This window comes from Ictidomys tridecemlineatus, chromosome 6 (genome assembly GCF_052094955.1).
Source record: "Ictidomys tridecemlineatus isolate mIctTri1 chromosome 6, mIctTri1.hap1, whole genome shotgun sequence".
NCBI lineage: Eukaryota > Metazoa > Chordata > Mammalia > Rodentia > Sciuridae > Ictidomys > Ictidomys tridecemlineatus.
In genome coordinates, this window is record NC_135482.1 from 54,789,779 (window position 1) to 54,805,758 (window position 15,980).

At 40.2% G+C, this 15,980-nt stretch overlaps 1 protein-coding gene across 2 annotated transcripts in view; it reads left to right on the forward strand.

Annotated features, from left to right (window-relative positions):
• The first annotated feature begins 807 nt into the window (after positions 1-807).
• Positions 808-15,980, forward strand: part of Lrig3 (leucine rich repeats and immunoglobulin like domains 3) — a 45,811-nt gene continuing 30,638 nt past the window's right edge. Inside the window, exons 1-3 of one of the 2 annotated variants that reach the window (XM_078053231.1) lie at positions 808-1,359; positions 6,912-6,983; positions 7,177-7,251. In XM_078053231.1, coding sequence (XP_077909357.1) covers positions 1,115-1,359; positions 6,912-6,983; positions 7,177-7,251 — 392 coding nt within the window. In that variant the 5' untranslated portion in view covers positions 808-1,114. The remainder of the gene's footprint in view (positions 1,360-6,911; positions 6,984-7,176; positions 7,252-15,980) is intronic. The other variant, XM_078053230.1, reaches the window with a different exon arrangement.

Here is a 15,980-nt window from a genome sequence, read left to right on the forward strand (position 1 = left end):
GCTGAATTCACTAGGAAGTTTGAATGCCTGAATTCATCCTTTTCAGCTCTACCCGCCAAAGGCAGGCAAGTACTTTTAGCCTGGTAGCATTCTCAATCAAGATTTGTCACCACTCAAAGACCAGGTAGACTAAGATGCATATATTAAGTCTTTCCTCCAAGGTCCTAGTAAGTATTACTGTGATTATTTTATTATTCCTGGCTATTGCCTGGAATCTATGATTGTCATCACAGGTTTATTAGAAGAGCATTTCCCCCAGCTCCATCCAGAGCACTGAGGGTGGCTATTTGTAATTCAACATACCATTTCCAAAACCACAACTTTCACATTTTTAAAAATTCTTTTTACATTTGGTTCCAATGCAGGGGTGAAAAAAAATCGGTATTAAAATTAGAAGAACTTTATTTTCTTCAAGATCATTGTTTTATTTGTGAATGGTAGGATAACTTATACATTTCTTTAATTTGGAATTGAAGAGTTTCTTGATAACAAAATGAAGTTTACTCCCAGAAGTTTCCCTCAATACCTCCAACTCTGAGAACTAGCCTAGTTTTTGCTCACTTGTTTGCGCACTCCCTTTAAGCCCTTCAACTCCATTTGATATATGGTTCCCAGGACGTAGTGGAGACTTCTGGCTGGAGAGGCTGGAAAATGTAACACCAAATTTCCTACAATCTCGGCTCCACTTTCTCCCGAGTCCGGCCCCCGGCTGGAGCCTTGTTATTGTCACGTGGCCGCGGGGTCGCCCGCGGCCTGGCGGGCCAATGGGCGCACGCGGGCCTTGCCCGCCCCGCCCCGCCTCGACGCTCCGCAGTTCTGGGACTTCGTGCTTCGCCGCTGGGAGGAGGCGAAAAAGTTTCTTTGCGGGCAAGCTTGCGGACGCTGCTCGGGCTGCAACTCTGCCACAATTTGGCGGTACTTTTCTGTTTCTGTCCTGCTGCTCTGGGGCATGAGAGGGCTTTGGTGCTAGGAGTAAAAGAAGTTTATCTGGGAGCTCGAGAGAGGAGCACGCGGCTGGAATCAGGGCGTTCACTCGTGGCTGGAAGTTAGTAACCGAGCCCGAGTTCGCGCCGGCTGCGGAGCGCCGGGCCGAGCTAGAGGCCGCGGGACCACGATGTGCGCGCCGAAGCTTCGTGCGCCCGCGGCGGCGCTGGGACTGCTGCTGTGCGCGGCGCTGGGCCGCGGGAGCCCGGGCGAAGGCAGTCTTCTTGGCGGCCGCGGTGCACTCGGGCAGCCCTCGGAGGTTGCCGCCGAGCGCCCGTGTCCAGCTCCCTGCCGCTGCCTCGGGGACCTGCTGGACTGCAGTCGCCAGCGGCTGGCTAGTCTTCCCGAGCCACTGCCGTCCTGGGTCACTCGGCTGTAAGTATTCTTCCCGCGGACGGAGGGGATCGGACCGCTCGATTGCGGAAAAGCGGGAGACAGTCAGGGCCTGGTTGCGCCCTCTTCCAGGGCAGCTCTTACTGGCCCAGGCCACTAGCGGCGCTTGGTGGGGGTGGAAAAGGAGCTGTGGGGCCTCAGTCTCCTTCCTGAGTGCTGCGCAGGTGGGCGCTTGGGGCGCCCCACCCGGCGGCTGGCGGAGGTGGGGAGGGGACTCGGGCAATTGCCCGAGCGGGACATCTAGGAGCTCCTGTCCAGGCCCAGGAGGGAGAGGTGGCAATCTACATGGATGACAGGAGTTTTGCAGTTTTTCCTCCGAGTTTGTGTGGGAGAGTGGCCCAGCTTTACCTTCTGACTGGTTCTGTCCCTGTTCCTATTTCCAACCAGTAATTTCACTTACTTCTTTGACTTGGGAAGCCCCCTCAAGTCACTGCTCAAGCTATGGCAGACTTACCCCATGCGTAATTTCGCATTAGCTAGCTGTGAGTTTACCTTCTGGGCCACACAGTGACCCGTTCTCCTTTCGCTAAGAAGTTGGGTGGTAAGATTGATCAGGAGATGTGGAAAGGAAGACACTCGATTTTTCAGAACCAAGGACGTGATTTCTGTGGTCTCTCACAGCCGATTTAGGGGAGAATGCAGTGTGCTCTTATGCAAGTTTTTGTATTTTCGCTGTGAAGTCTGAAAATCTGAAATCACTGCCAACTGCACGGAAGAAGAAGGAAGAAAATGAAATTTAGTTGGAAATACTGGTCCTTTGTAAACGTTAACCCTTTGTGTCTCCTAGTCCCCAGTTTTGTAAAATGTAACAACCTCCCCCCCAAAAAAAACCCTTATTTATTTATTTTAAAAAATCGTTATCTTGTTTAAAAGAAAGAATATGTTAGACTCTTTATAATCTTAGATTTGGGCCTAGCAAAATTGCCATGGAAATTTTCAGTTCTTAAACAATTGTAGCAGACTGTCCTGTCATTGTAATAATTGGTGAAGTAAAGTTTAGTTAGGTGGTTTAAGAAATTGTGTTTTTACATCATTGTGCTAATTTAGATTAAATTCCTTTATTTGTATTTAGAATTTTAGAATTGTTGAATAAACCTTAATTTAATACGAAAATAGATTTAAGGAGTGTTGGGTTGGTATTTAATCGCTTATCATGGGATGTCTTACTTAGTAGTTTTTATTACAAGTGAAGAAGGAGATAAGGGCCTTAACCCAAAGCAGGAAAGACTTTCAATTAGTTGTGGCTAATTCCATTCAATTGCCTCTTGTGGAGGTCATGCTGCTGCATTCATGAAATGTGAATGGCTCTATTGACAACATATGGAACTGAACATTTGAATGACTGGAGAGGTGAACACCTATGAATAATAGAGGGACTAGAAAGAAAATGAAGATAGTGCTTCCTAGAATGTTTAGAAATGCTTGGATTCAGCATCAGATCTAACTGTATTCAGTAGTTTTTCAAGGACAAGTGGGCTCTTGGATCATGCCAATGTGCAACATACTTTTTGTGAATTTAGATGTCACTAAAGAAATAACTGTGTCTCCTTGCCTTTGATTAGAAGTTGAGTTGAACCAAAAGGAGTTCGATACCTATTTAAACATTGTCTTAAAAGTAGCTGACCTAATTAGGATTTTGTTTTGCAGATAATTTGGTGGCACACTAAAAACAAATTACAGTTTATTTGGTTAGCACAGTCTTTAATTACATTTCCGCCAGCAGTAAATTGTCTCAATACAAGTCCACATTCCTTAAATGTATGTGAAAATAAGTTCCACTTGTATAAATAAGCACTTGGTCTGTTGTCAGACGCCCTGCTGTGATCACTCATTGAACAGCCCTGTCATTCTTGTACTTTTGTGACTTCTAACCATCTTTGTAGGTGTCACCAAACCATGTGGTTGAAGTTCTTTATTGTAAATGTTTCTTTTGTTTGTGCTTAAAGCTCTGCAGCTGTCTTCTTCACCTTTGAAAGAAGAAAAAACAAACAAATGTGGAAATGAGTTTTACCTTCTCTGTTATTTGGCATATTGGAATAGGAGGTGTAAGAAGATGTTACTTAATTTTCACATGATTGAAAAAGCTCTTAAGTAGATTATGGAAATAAGTAGAAAAAAGGATATTCTTCGACATGTTTTACCTTCCCTTAGGCAATTGAAATAGTAAAAGTTTGTCTTGGGACTAGCTTATGAAAGCATTGTTCAGAAAAAGCACAGTGTCTATTTTTTGTTTCACCTATATGTGAGTATGTATTTTCCCCACTTGAATCAGTTGAAATTCCATCTATTCAGCTGAATAGTTTGAGTTACACAATAATAGTACTGCACTTAGTTCTACTTTCAAAAAGTAACCCCTAATAAATACTTTAATGAAAGTGGCTGTTAAAACAGTAACGCTTTGGAGCCTTGCTCTGGAGTTTGTGCTTAACAGAATTCTGAACCTAAAGAAAACTTACTGTTTGAATGTTACTTAACCAAAAGAGGGAAAAATTGCTGATGAGAGCTTCCAAGTATTACTACTTTCCCACTGAAATGTCAGAATTATTTATTTTATCTCGTAGAAAAGTTTGGGTTAGCACCAGGGCTCAGGCAAAAGCCAGAAAGGTAGATTCTGCTGGAGTGACTCCTTGAGTGTTGGCCTGTTATAAATCTTCTGGTCCATACCAGAATTGGGGGTGGGGTAGAGGTAATAGTCCTTATGGTTTTCACAGCTGTTTTTCTATATTTTCCAGACTAAAACTCGAACATAGCCGGCTGATTTATGAGTCACTTTGGATCAGTGTCTTAAAACAGCTACAGCCTGGCTTTTTGTTTTTCAGCTTTCCAGATTTCTGCTGAATTAGCAGCTCTGCAGGCCCAGTGGGATTGATTAAGAAGCTCTGCTGTATTTGCATTTTAAAATTTGACTTAGAAGTCAGATTCCTAAATGCTAAAAGGAAGAAAATGAGAGCTGGAACCACATGTTGTAAATTAATTATTTTCATATATATTTATTTGCTTGCTAATATGCAGGAAGAGAATCTTCTCTCTGTCGTGTAGAAAGAGTTTGAGTTTTGAGGATTTGGTTCTGGGAAAATAGTTAACACTTCTCTCCCATACCATCTTTCCCATTTGTTAACTTCACTACAACATTTTTTTTTTTTTTTTAATTGGGGAAGATGTTCATTAGTGGAATTCTAAAAACGAAGAATCTACCCTCCTCTTTGAATGCTTTATGTTCTGAGTTTAACAAAACACAAGAATTGTACAATTGTGAATCTCTCCTGAGTGATGTAGCCATAAAAACAATGTAAGGAAGATTTAGGAAAATGTGACATCCTTTAACTGGAAAGTAATCATTGCTGAAATGAAAACTATATTAAATCTAAATTTAGGTACATTAAAAGTTTCATGGTTTTAAGTATTTAGCAGTAAAAGTCACGTACAGGGCGATTTTTTTCTTCTCCCACATATAATGTGGTTTTAATAGCACACAAAACTCAAGCATGCAAGTGTGTTGCAATAACTGAAATATTTAAGTTTGCCAGCTCCTGCTTCTGGATCAGAAATGAGTGGTTCCCTGCATGTGCCCTGGTCTCTGAAGGTAGTTTCTCATTTTAAAGGTCTTTTGTTTGAGGATCTCATCCCATTACTGGTAGAAAAAAGTTAAGCACTCAATCTCATTTCTCACAGGATTGCCCTGTGGAATAATCCTAACAATAAAGTGGAGAGTGCGGTTTCAGTTTTTTTAATTAAAAGGAAAAATCACCTGTATTAAATGTAAATGCCAGATTGGTTCCCCCTTTGCTTTTAAAACTAGGAAACAATGGGGGAATGCAGGTTCAATGTTCCTGAGTTATGTCAGCTCAAATGAGACTCTCTGAGGATTCTGGCTGCCTCCCAGGTGAAGGACTCCTTTCCTTGGTTGTTTTTTAAGCCATGTGGGAAATCTGGGACTGTCTGGGGTGCTAAAAGCACACAGGTTTTGTTTGAATCCTAACGTGAGTTGTTGGGCTCACGGTTTCCTTGATGAACTCCAGATGGACTTGGGCCGGACTGTGAGGGAAAGTGTCTGGCTCCAGCCGGTGGTGAGCATGCACAGCAGTGGTTGTAATTGCAGGATTTTTATAGTTTAAAGACTGTGCCAGATTTTTTTTTTTTTTCATGTTATAACTCTACCAGAACAAATCTACTCATGTCTGTTACTGTCTGGTAGGTCTTTAGGCAAACATACTTGGAATAAAACCTTTGCAGTTTTTTTTTTTTTAAAGGTCAAATAGAGAAATCCAGGGTTACTCAAAATAAAAACTTGGAGACTGTGAAAGGATCTCTGATTTCTAATTGTTAACTAGGCACCGAATAACACTTTTCTTCTCTCTGTTTTTAGTTATTTATTTTGGGAGAACATACTTATGCATGTAACATAGTTCATGCTTTTTGTTCAGTGGACTTTAGTTGTTGGAAAACTTTCCTTATTTAAAAAATCTTAAATTTTAAACACAAAGAATTAATTTAGGAAGAGCCAATTTACCTCTTAGAGTGGGCCCCTTGTAAGCCATACTGCGGTATCAGCCCCATTTGCGGTATCAGCTCAGCCATTTTATTTTCATTACACCATTTTGAAGGCACATAGTCAGTGTATTGTTGGAACATACAGGGATTGTAGTCAAGCAATTTGCCAGATTTCGTTTCGAATTTTGAATCTAAGTGACAAGATGAATTCCTTGGACCATCATGTATGTAGGAATTTGTTGTTTTTATATTAGGATTGATATTCTGTGAAATTGTTACTAAGTTAGACTGGTAAACACTAAGTTTGAGTGAGAAACACATTCATTTTAGTGATTGAATGTATTCACAGGTGCTTGTACAGTCTGCTTAACTTTGTTAAAAGATGGTCGATGTGGTTTAAATTACATGTTAAATTACCAGATATTTAGATTTGGGGAGCTCCAGAAAGCAGAGGGTTCAGGTGGTTTTGTACCTTTTTAACACACAGGCGTGCGTGCACATATACACACACTCATACACACACACCCCCAAATTTTAATACAATTTAGTGCCTTAACCAAAGCAAACAGTTTGGGGTGAAAAGCAATTTCTGTTTTGTCTGACTGCAATAAAAACATTGATACTTAATTTTGTGATAATAAAAAGGTTTGCATAGAAGCTGTAGTTTCAGCAACCTGCCTAATTAGCCATTTTTCATGAGCCATGATGTCACCATATCGAGTTGGGAGTGGGGACTTGGGAGGGTAAAGCAAAACTACCAGTTCACAAAAGATCTGTTCACCATGTGCCAAAAACATCTCTTAAAACATTTGTGGGTTTAAAGTATTTGAATCTGCCAGTTCTTAAACTAATTTTGTCCTCTAGAGTTTATATTTTTGAGTTTAGCGTTTTGGGTGCCATCTAGTTTGTGGCCAGAATGGACAATTATTTCTTCAGTTGTCACTCAGGTTGATTGTGCCACTAGTTCATAAGCCCACTCTGTCTTGCGTGTTGTTGATCACAATTTTGGTTTTTAGAAACTAATAATTTTCATTTTCTTAAAGGGACCTAAGTCACAACAGATTATCATCCATCAAGGCAAGTTCCATGAACCACCTTCAAAGCCTTCGAGAAGTGTGAGTCCTAGTTACTTTTTGTTAGAGATTTGCATAAACTATATTACCTTTTCACTGTATAAACATTTGTGGATTATAATAAATTATTTAAAACTTTGAACTTGGAAGGAATTTTTAAATAATTTATAAAGTTTTCATATCTGAATTACAGATGATCTAATTAGCCCCCCACCACCTTTTCTCACATTTATAGGAAACTGAACAACAATGAATTGGAGACCATTCCAAATCTGGGACCAGTTTCAGCAAATATCACACTTCTTTCCTTGTAAGTGAATATCAACAAAATTTCATGTGTATGTTTGTAAGAGCCATGGGTATTAGATGTTCCATGGTTCATGTGGGCTAGCTTAAAGCTCTTAAGAGCGAAGTATGAATATTTCCTCTAGGATATAATAAAGAAGGATTCTTTAACTTGATTAACTTATTTTTCAACTGTAGTGCCACTTCTGAATCTCAAGTGTCCATGTACCATCTAACAACATACTTTATGTTTTGCTGTCATTGTTAAACTAGTTGGTCTTCAACATACAAAGGAGCCCCATAGAGATGTGTGTTTGATGACATTCTCTATGTTAGGATTTTAATTCTGGTGTGGCTCAGTGGTTGGCATGGAATCCATGGATTACATATCTCCTAGTGGAGAATGATGAGAATTGTTTTGTGAGGATACTTGAGAGTTGGTGTTAAGGCATTGAGGTTCCCTTTTTAAAGTGAGGCAGCTGGAGTGGAAGGTCAGGGTTTAGAAACCTCAACTCGAAATATCAACTGAGGCAGTGAGAATTAAATATGTAATTGAAGTTAGAAACATCACATGTTATTTTGCAAATAAGAGTTTTCAAATACAATTAAAATTGTGGTTTTTGCATTTTTGTAGAGTATAAACATATTTATATTCGTGTATTGAGGTAGATTGTAGAATGATTTTTTATTTTTGAGCATTTAAAAGTAGCATTCAGAATGCTCCTGATTTATTTTCTTAAATTAAGTAATTTACCATCTTATTCTTGAATAATTAAAAAGTATATATTTGTGCCATTGAAGCTAAAAACATCATCAGAGAAAAATCACCATTGTTAGTTGCTTCTGGTGAAGGTGTTGGGAGGGTTGAAATTATACAGTAAATTTCAGGAAAGCTGTTCAATTAATTAAAGTGATCACTACCCAATTGCTTACATCTGGTGATTTATAGAGGTTTGTTTTTACTGAGGGCCCAGGTCAGCCAAGTCACGGTACAGCCGCTCTGTCTGCTTTCTTCTGTTTGAATAAGAACTAAGTGACATTTGATACCGATGTGGTTTTAGCGAAGATCAGAAACAGAAAGGAATGAAAGAAAAAGCAGTTGGTATTTGACAAATAAACACTGAGTCTAAAAAATATTTTTATGCTAGCATTAATACCCATTTTCTTTGTCTTTTACCATTGCTTAAAATATTGGAGTCTAAAATGGAATCTTGGTTTTGTTATCTCACTAGGTATTCTCCTTTGGCCAAAGGAGCTTTTTAAACCCCACTTTGCCTTGCTTTCCTGGTCTTGTGTTTTGGCAGGTTCTGTCAGCATGCTCAAGAGGGCCTTGAGGGTCATGGTACACTTCATTGCCGAGGGGTCTGTGGGGCCAGTTTGTAGCCTGGATGGGGTGAGGAAAATAGTGTGTACTTTGGCCTGGCATAGAGTCGGAAGCCTAGAGCTTGGGAGGAAATTAGAAAATTCTATTGGAAATAAATAACAGCGGTTATAACCTTTAAGGCTGTAATTTGGAAATAGAAAGCCAGAAGAGTATCTAAAAAGTTAGAAATCGTCAAAATTTGGATTTTTCTCCATATTGTTTTTCTTTGTGTTTGGCTTTAGCAAGAGCTATGTCAAATCAGCCTGAATAATCTCACTCTTTTTCCCCTTAATCTGCTGCAGTACATCTGACCAGTGATTGCTTTGTTCTCATATAATGATAGAACCAATTACTAACTAGATTATGTAGACTCTCAAGAGTAATTTGTAGGATGGGCTTACTCAGGCAATGTGGAGAGTGAAAATTTATTATCGTACCTATGAAATATCTTGAGGAATTTTATTTCTGGTTGTTTCCTTCCACCAATGTTTTGTTTTCTCCTGCAGTCTCTTGGATATTGCAGAGCACAACCACTGTTTCTAAAACACTAACTGTTTCCATGTTCTATTGCTTAGGCTGAAACATTTTCTTTTTTAAAGAAGAACTTGAAAGTAATCAGAGCTGGATATCAGTATTTAAATACATCTCTGAAATTTTAGGGAAAAAAAATCTACTAAACCACATGACATGACTCGGATTGGATACTTGGTGTAGCGTCACAATTAAAGCCCATATTTTTCAAAGGAGTTTCTAAGACCGTTGGACCCCTGTGTTATCAAGTTTTACATTTTTTTTTTTTTTTTTTTACTTTCTGTTGTCTAGAGGAAAACTTTTTTTCTGGGTTATTTACACAGGTTAAATAATTTGAAAACTTGTGTTAAAAGGAAAAATTAGCTGAGTTTTCAGCATAAGATTTAATATCCAGGCTTCATTCCATTGCTGCCTTGTGCTCTCTCAGCTGGAGGGCCTGGATACAGAGAAGACTGTACCTGGTAAGATCTCCCTCTTAGTCGTAGGAGCCAGGAGCTCATATCTTGTCAAATGATATACTAATGTCCAGAGACATTCAGTTAGGGACTGGTTCTGGTAACATCGGGGAAGCCTAGTAAAATGCCAGGCACCTGGGATGCTGGTTGAACATGCTCATGTACAAAACTCATCTCTAACCTTTTCAGGGATCTTTGAGAATATAAAAGACCTGAATAGACCTGCTTTCCTTTGAATCCCACAGAGTTGTCTCAGAAGTCAGCCCCTGTGCTAGGGGCAAGGCATGACTTGTGTGTGTCCTTGTTTTTCTCTCACAATTTCATGGCTGTGGCGGGATGGTATTTTTTAGGTAAAGAAATGGAACAATCTTGGGAATGAACATACAGTGAAACAGTTGACCTGGCATAAGTGAGCCAATTTTACTGATGTGCTAGTTTTGGCTCTGGTGGCCCTCTAAATGTGCTCATTCAGTGGAAAGCCATTGTGACATGACCTGCTCAAGCACTGGGCAGTTTTGAAACATGTGGACCTGGGTTAGGGAAGTTTGAATTTGTAACTTGTGCAACATGATTGTTGAATGAAAGAGGCCTTGTTGGTTATTAAATAGGTGAGTTGGGTCTTAGCTGTGATGCTGATGGTTTATATAGTACTGCCCAACTTGCAGACACTTGTCTGGTTTTGAGAAGTGTTTAGGTCAGTAGCTGTCAAAGTTTTACCTGGAGTGCTTGTTAAAAATGGACCTGGGCACTGTAGCCTACACTGGTGAGTCCCAGTGACTTGGGAGACTGAAACAGTAGAATCAAGAGTTTAAGACCAACCTGGGCAGCTTAGTGATACCTGACTCAAAAGAAAAAAAAAGTGGGGAAGAGCTGGGGATGTAGGTAGAGCACTCCTGGGTTCAATCCCTATTACAACCAAACACACACACACACACACACACACACACACACACTCACTCACAGAAGAAGGGGAAAAATGTAGATTAGTAGATTCCCTCCTAGAGTTTCTAAATCAGTGGGTTTGGGTAGGGCCCAGGTTTATTCATTTTAAAGTATTTGCCCTTCCAGTCTGATCAGCTATTCCATAAGTATTTCTGAAATTACTGATAAGGTCAGTATCACAAATAATCCTTTTATCCTTATCTCTTATCTTACCAGGTAGAACATTTCCTCCAAGTCTGTCGTTTTCTTTATAGCCTGTCATTTGTCCAGAGATGACATTGTTACCCTTTTTTTGGGGGGGGTCATTATAAATGCTGATTACCTTTGTTGGTAGCCCTCAAAAACGTGCTCATTCAATGGGAAGCCATTGTAGAGATTTTAAGCTGTGAGACCAACAGATCTGGTATTTGACAGTGTCACTTTGGCCTTGGTATGGAGAATGGCCTGGAGGTGGCAGGAGCGGGGAGAAGGGGGCAGAGGATTGAACCTATGCAACAAGAGTGGTATTGGCCCCCTTCTACAGTGCTGCTTTGGTCACATAGAAGAGTAATTAAAGCAAAGCTCAAGTCAGACAGCCTGGTATTAATTGCTGGCTCCACCTATTGTTAGTTTTGTGACCCTGGGCAAGTTACTTTCTTTCTGTTTTTTCCTCAGCTTTAAAAGGAGAATAGTAATAATGCCTATCTCACAGGATTATTGTGAAGATTCAGAGAGAGGATACAGTAAAGCCATTTGGTACTCACTGAGTGCTGAGACGATTCATTCAACTAAAATGTGTTGACTCCCTGTTGTGTGCCAGGCTCTGTTTTAAGTGAAGAGCAGTGATGAAAAACTGTGAAATTTCCCTTCTATCGAGGAGAGAGAGAAAAACAGATAGGCAAACAGACTTTAAAAGGAAAGATGACTTCAGTCCATGATAAAGGCCGTGAAAAGGGATTAGAATGCTGTGGCAGATGTCCTTTGATGTGGCCAGTGAAGGTGAATACTGAATGCTGACCGAGTTCTACCTTGTGCTGGGCATAGTTCTAGGATCAGAGGAGTAGGGAACAGAACAGACGAAAATCCCTGCCCCCAGAGAGCTGACCTGTTGGAAGGAGGAAGGCAGAAAACACCTGGTGTGATATCAAACCAGGAAGTGTGAGGAGTGTGTGTGGTCACAGAGGGCTCCCAGTTGACCGCCCTGCTCCATTGAGGCCCACTTTGCCTTGTAGACCAACTGATATATAGGCATAAAATGATATTGCTGCTGCTTTTCTCCTCTGCTGCATTGTGAGGCCTCTGTGGTCGAAGTTCCTTTCCTTAATGCAGGTGTGTGGCATAGTTAGTTAATGCTTAATGCATGAATTAAGGAATATTTATAAATATTCATATGCATTTAGCATAATCCAGAGAGATCCATGTACATTTAGTCTAAACCTGTGACTAAAGATTTACTATTGGAGACTGTTCAACTATGCATACTTGGTAAAATAATAATAATAATTATAAATTATTACAATAATACTGGTTGAAAGAAAAAAAATGAGAACAAGAGAAGTAATTTCAGTAACTCAAGGATTCACCTCACCACTCGAGCAAGAGAGAAACCTGCTCTGGAGTATGTGGGAGGTGGGAAATCAGAACCCCTTTTCTCATTTGTCTTTGTAAGTTTGAATGTCTCAGCTCACTAAGGGTGACTTTGGTATTCAGAAATACGGCTTTCATAGCACATGTGCCCTTCACGCTTGTGGACTTCTTCATCAGGTCCTGAACTTAAAAATTCAGAATATAATAAACAATGATAAAACACATAGTCTTTCCCTACAAAATTGATCTGCTCCCACTCTGAAGGCAGCTGGCCACGTTGGATTCATGGAGCGTGGGAGGGAGAGTGTCGAAAAGTGCTTGGCTGTGTCCTGAGGACTTCAAGGGCACGCTGATGATAGATGTTTCCCCCTGTCTGCTGACCTTGGAACCTAATGCATGTGAGATGTGATTCTGTCACATCATGTGTCTTCTCAAATGGAGATGCTTTGGGGAGGCAGGAAAGGATAAAAGTGATGCTCTTCCCTCAGATCTCAGGCAGTTTGTACACTACTGAGAACAACACTGGGTGGCGGCGGTGGTGGTGGGGAATGGTATTCTGTGTGGGGTGAACTTGTTTGTAGAATCATGGGGATTTTTCTTTCAGTTTTGAAAGGTCTACAGGTATAGTGCGTGTCGTTTCTAATGGCATTTGTTACAGCTTGTTCCAGTGTAGGACTCACATCTGACTGACCTCTCTGTCCTCTCAGCAGCCCAGTAGAGTCCCAGGCACAAAAAAAAGGTACCCATTAAGAAATGAGAGTGAGGTTTATTCAGAAGAGTGGACAAGAGCAATTGTGGGCCCTTGTGCAACAGGAGAGGGACCTGAGCTGGGAATTGGGCACACAGGTTTTGGTCTTGTCTCATACTAATGACCTGTCTGACCTTAGGCAGACTTAATTAACTCTTCTTTGTTTATCTGTACTGTCTGAGATGTCTGCCCATCTATCTCCCATGGTTCCGGCAGAGGATCAAATGGCATGTGTACATGAAAGGGCTCTGAAGGGTGTGAGCAGCCGCAGCTGCTCCAGTTGCAGTGTGGTGGGCTTGGCAGAGGAGCAAAGGATTGGGGCAGGGGGCCAAAGTGGATTCTTGAGTGGAAAGGTCACAGGAGGAAGACAGGATTTAGAAATCATCCTGGCAGCAGTAGGTAAATTAACAGGAAAACTTTTGCTTTCTTTAACTGGTCAAAAAACAAAAAAGGGGGAGCACAAAATTATAATTAATAATAGCAATATTTGTAGCCTAAGTCTTGTATCTGTAAAGTATATTTTGAATTGCTTAAGTGCCCAACAATAACATTAACTATGCACTAGAGAACAAAGAAAAATAGGTCTTGATCTCTGCTCTTATGGGGCTCTCAATAGTGAGAAGACAGATTATAAAGACATTCTTGTCCAAGTGAGGTGAGGTCTAGGATGACGAAGGATTCTCAGGGGTGTGCCAGTGCATAAGGTTTTAGAATGTATGGATGGGAGGGCAGGGAAGGTCTAGAGGAAGAAGGAGACCTAGGAAGTTAGTAGGATCAGCTCATGAGGCTTCTGCCATGCTTAGGTGATTTGCAGTTTAGAGGAATCATTGAATTTTTATTTTTTACTTTTTTAAGCAGAGCAATGAATTTACACAGTTTATCACAGAATCTGATTTTCTTCTTTTATGGAGATAGCATTAAGGAGTGTTCATTTACAAAATCAAGTGCCATAATGTGCCTTTGAGAATTAACAATTATGACTTGCCAAATACTTGTTACCTATAAATCCCTAGAGTTGTTCTGAACCTTAGCCCTGTAGTGTGCTGGGCCACATACCTTTTTTTTCCCCCACAAAGAGAAATTGGCCATGGGGTGGGATTCATATGAGTATTGACTTCTGAGTGACGGGGGAGGGTACAAGTTGAACAAGTGATAGAAATCAGACTGCAATACAGACCGCCCCGACTTAGGATGGTTCAACTTAGGAACTTTTGATATTTCAACTTTGTGATGGTGTAAAAGTATACCCATACGATGATTCTTTTTCACTTTCAGTACAGTGTAATAAATTATGAAGTAATCAACACTTTATTATAAACACCTTTGTGCAAGATGGTTTTGCCTCTCTGTAGGCTCATGCGCATGTTCTGAGCACATGTAAGGTTGGCCAGGATGAGCCATAGTGTTCAGTAGATTAGGTGTACTATATACATTTTTGACTTATGATATTGTCAGCTTACATGTTTGTTGGGATGTAACTGCATCTTAGGTGGAGGAGCATCTCCATAGTTAGTTAGTTACCTACTCAGCCCAGCACCATATTAAGTGAGAATTTCATCTAAAAGTAAGCATATCTCATTACACTCCAAAAATCAGACTGTTAAAGAAATCGGTTTGGGGGACACTGATATAAGAAATGCTTGCTTGGTTTGTGGCACTGAGTTTATTTAAATTATTCACCAAACTCTCTTTATAACTTTTCAAACAATATTGATTATTTTAATAGGTTCATAGCTCAGAGATGAAGTTGTATATAGGGAAGGCTGCAAGCATTATAACACTCTCAAGTAAGGATATATATTTGAGTAATTTTGTGAGTAGGCAGTACAGCCCAAATAGTTGTCTTATCCAGTGCTTTTCAAGTCAATATTTGGAAAGAGTTCACCAGTTTGTTGTGTTAATTCAGGAAGGTGGGGAGCAGATTTGCTAGAATTAGAACCTAAGGTTCTGAGGGAGTCAAAGTACTTTGTTTTGAGTAAGTGGACACAAACCATATACTGTCCTTGCCCACATCTGGGTAAGAGGAACCCGGATTTCATCCCCAAGTATATGCTGCCCTGTTGTGGATGAATGGGCAGAGTCGTCTTTGCTTGTCAGACTCTGCCTCTTAGGGCTACAGCCTTCACTAGCTCAGAGAAGCCACGTACTGTTGTGCTTAATGGAAATAAGCTCACGGAATGCAGGTCTTACAAAATAAACACATAAGGATCTTAATACGATAAGTAGTATTCTTTCATTGAATTTTAAAGTGTTTATGACTTGCACTTAAAAGAGAGTTTACTGTTCACCGAGTTGTATTTGTGACAAACACTCTTCAGTTTATCTTCACATTTAATCCAAACTGGTCCCCAGAATACAAACTTACTAGGTTTTTGAAAACAGCTGTATTTGAAACAATAAATTCGTGATCCTTACATGGCTCTCTAGATCCTTCAGTGGTCCCCCACTGCTCTTAAGTCAAGAGCACAGTCCTTCTCAATATATAGAATACTATGCATCCTCTTTTCCCTTTGAACCTTCTCTAGAGTCATTGCTGTGTCCCAGGCAGGCCAGGTTGAGCTGCCCCAGGTTCCTGTGGTATGCTTTTCCCCTGTCTAGAGAACCCACCCTCCCTCCACCCTTCATAGATAAGACTTGTGTCACTTTTGCATTTTTGTACCTTCTCTGTTATAACAGTGTACCTTGTTATTGTATAAATAATTATATTTTTAGTTATGTATTTGTGGAGTCTTAAATGTCTTTCCTTCACCAAAATGGAACTTCACAAAAGTTGATATCCCATCTGTTTTTGTCCCCATTACTACCCTGGCATATAGCACAGTGCCTGGCACACATAGACACTCAGTATATGTTTTTTGGTTAGATGGATGAATGAATGGATGACCTAGTCCAAATTCATATACATAGTAAGCTTTTCTATTCCAACTTTTCCATGTACCAAAATTTTTTTTTTCATTCATAAAACTTGGTTTTTCCAAAGTAACATCAATTCTAGATCCATGGAATGACTCACTGATCAGCTTTTTTTTCCAGTGTTGCTTCTTGAAGGCCATAAAATTGACTCCTACTCCTTGAACTTAACCTTCCAGTATATCTTGCCTCAGAAACTTCTATATTATCAGTGTTTATCCTGAATCTGAATCATTTTC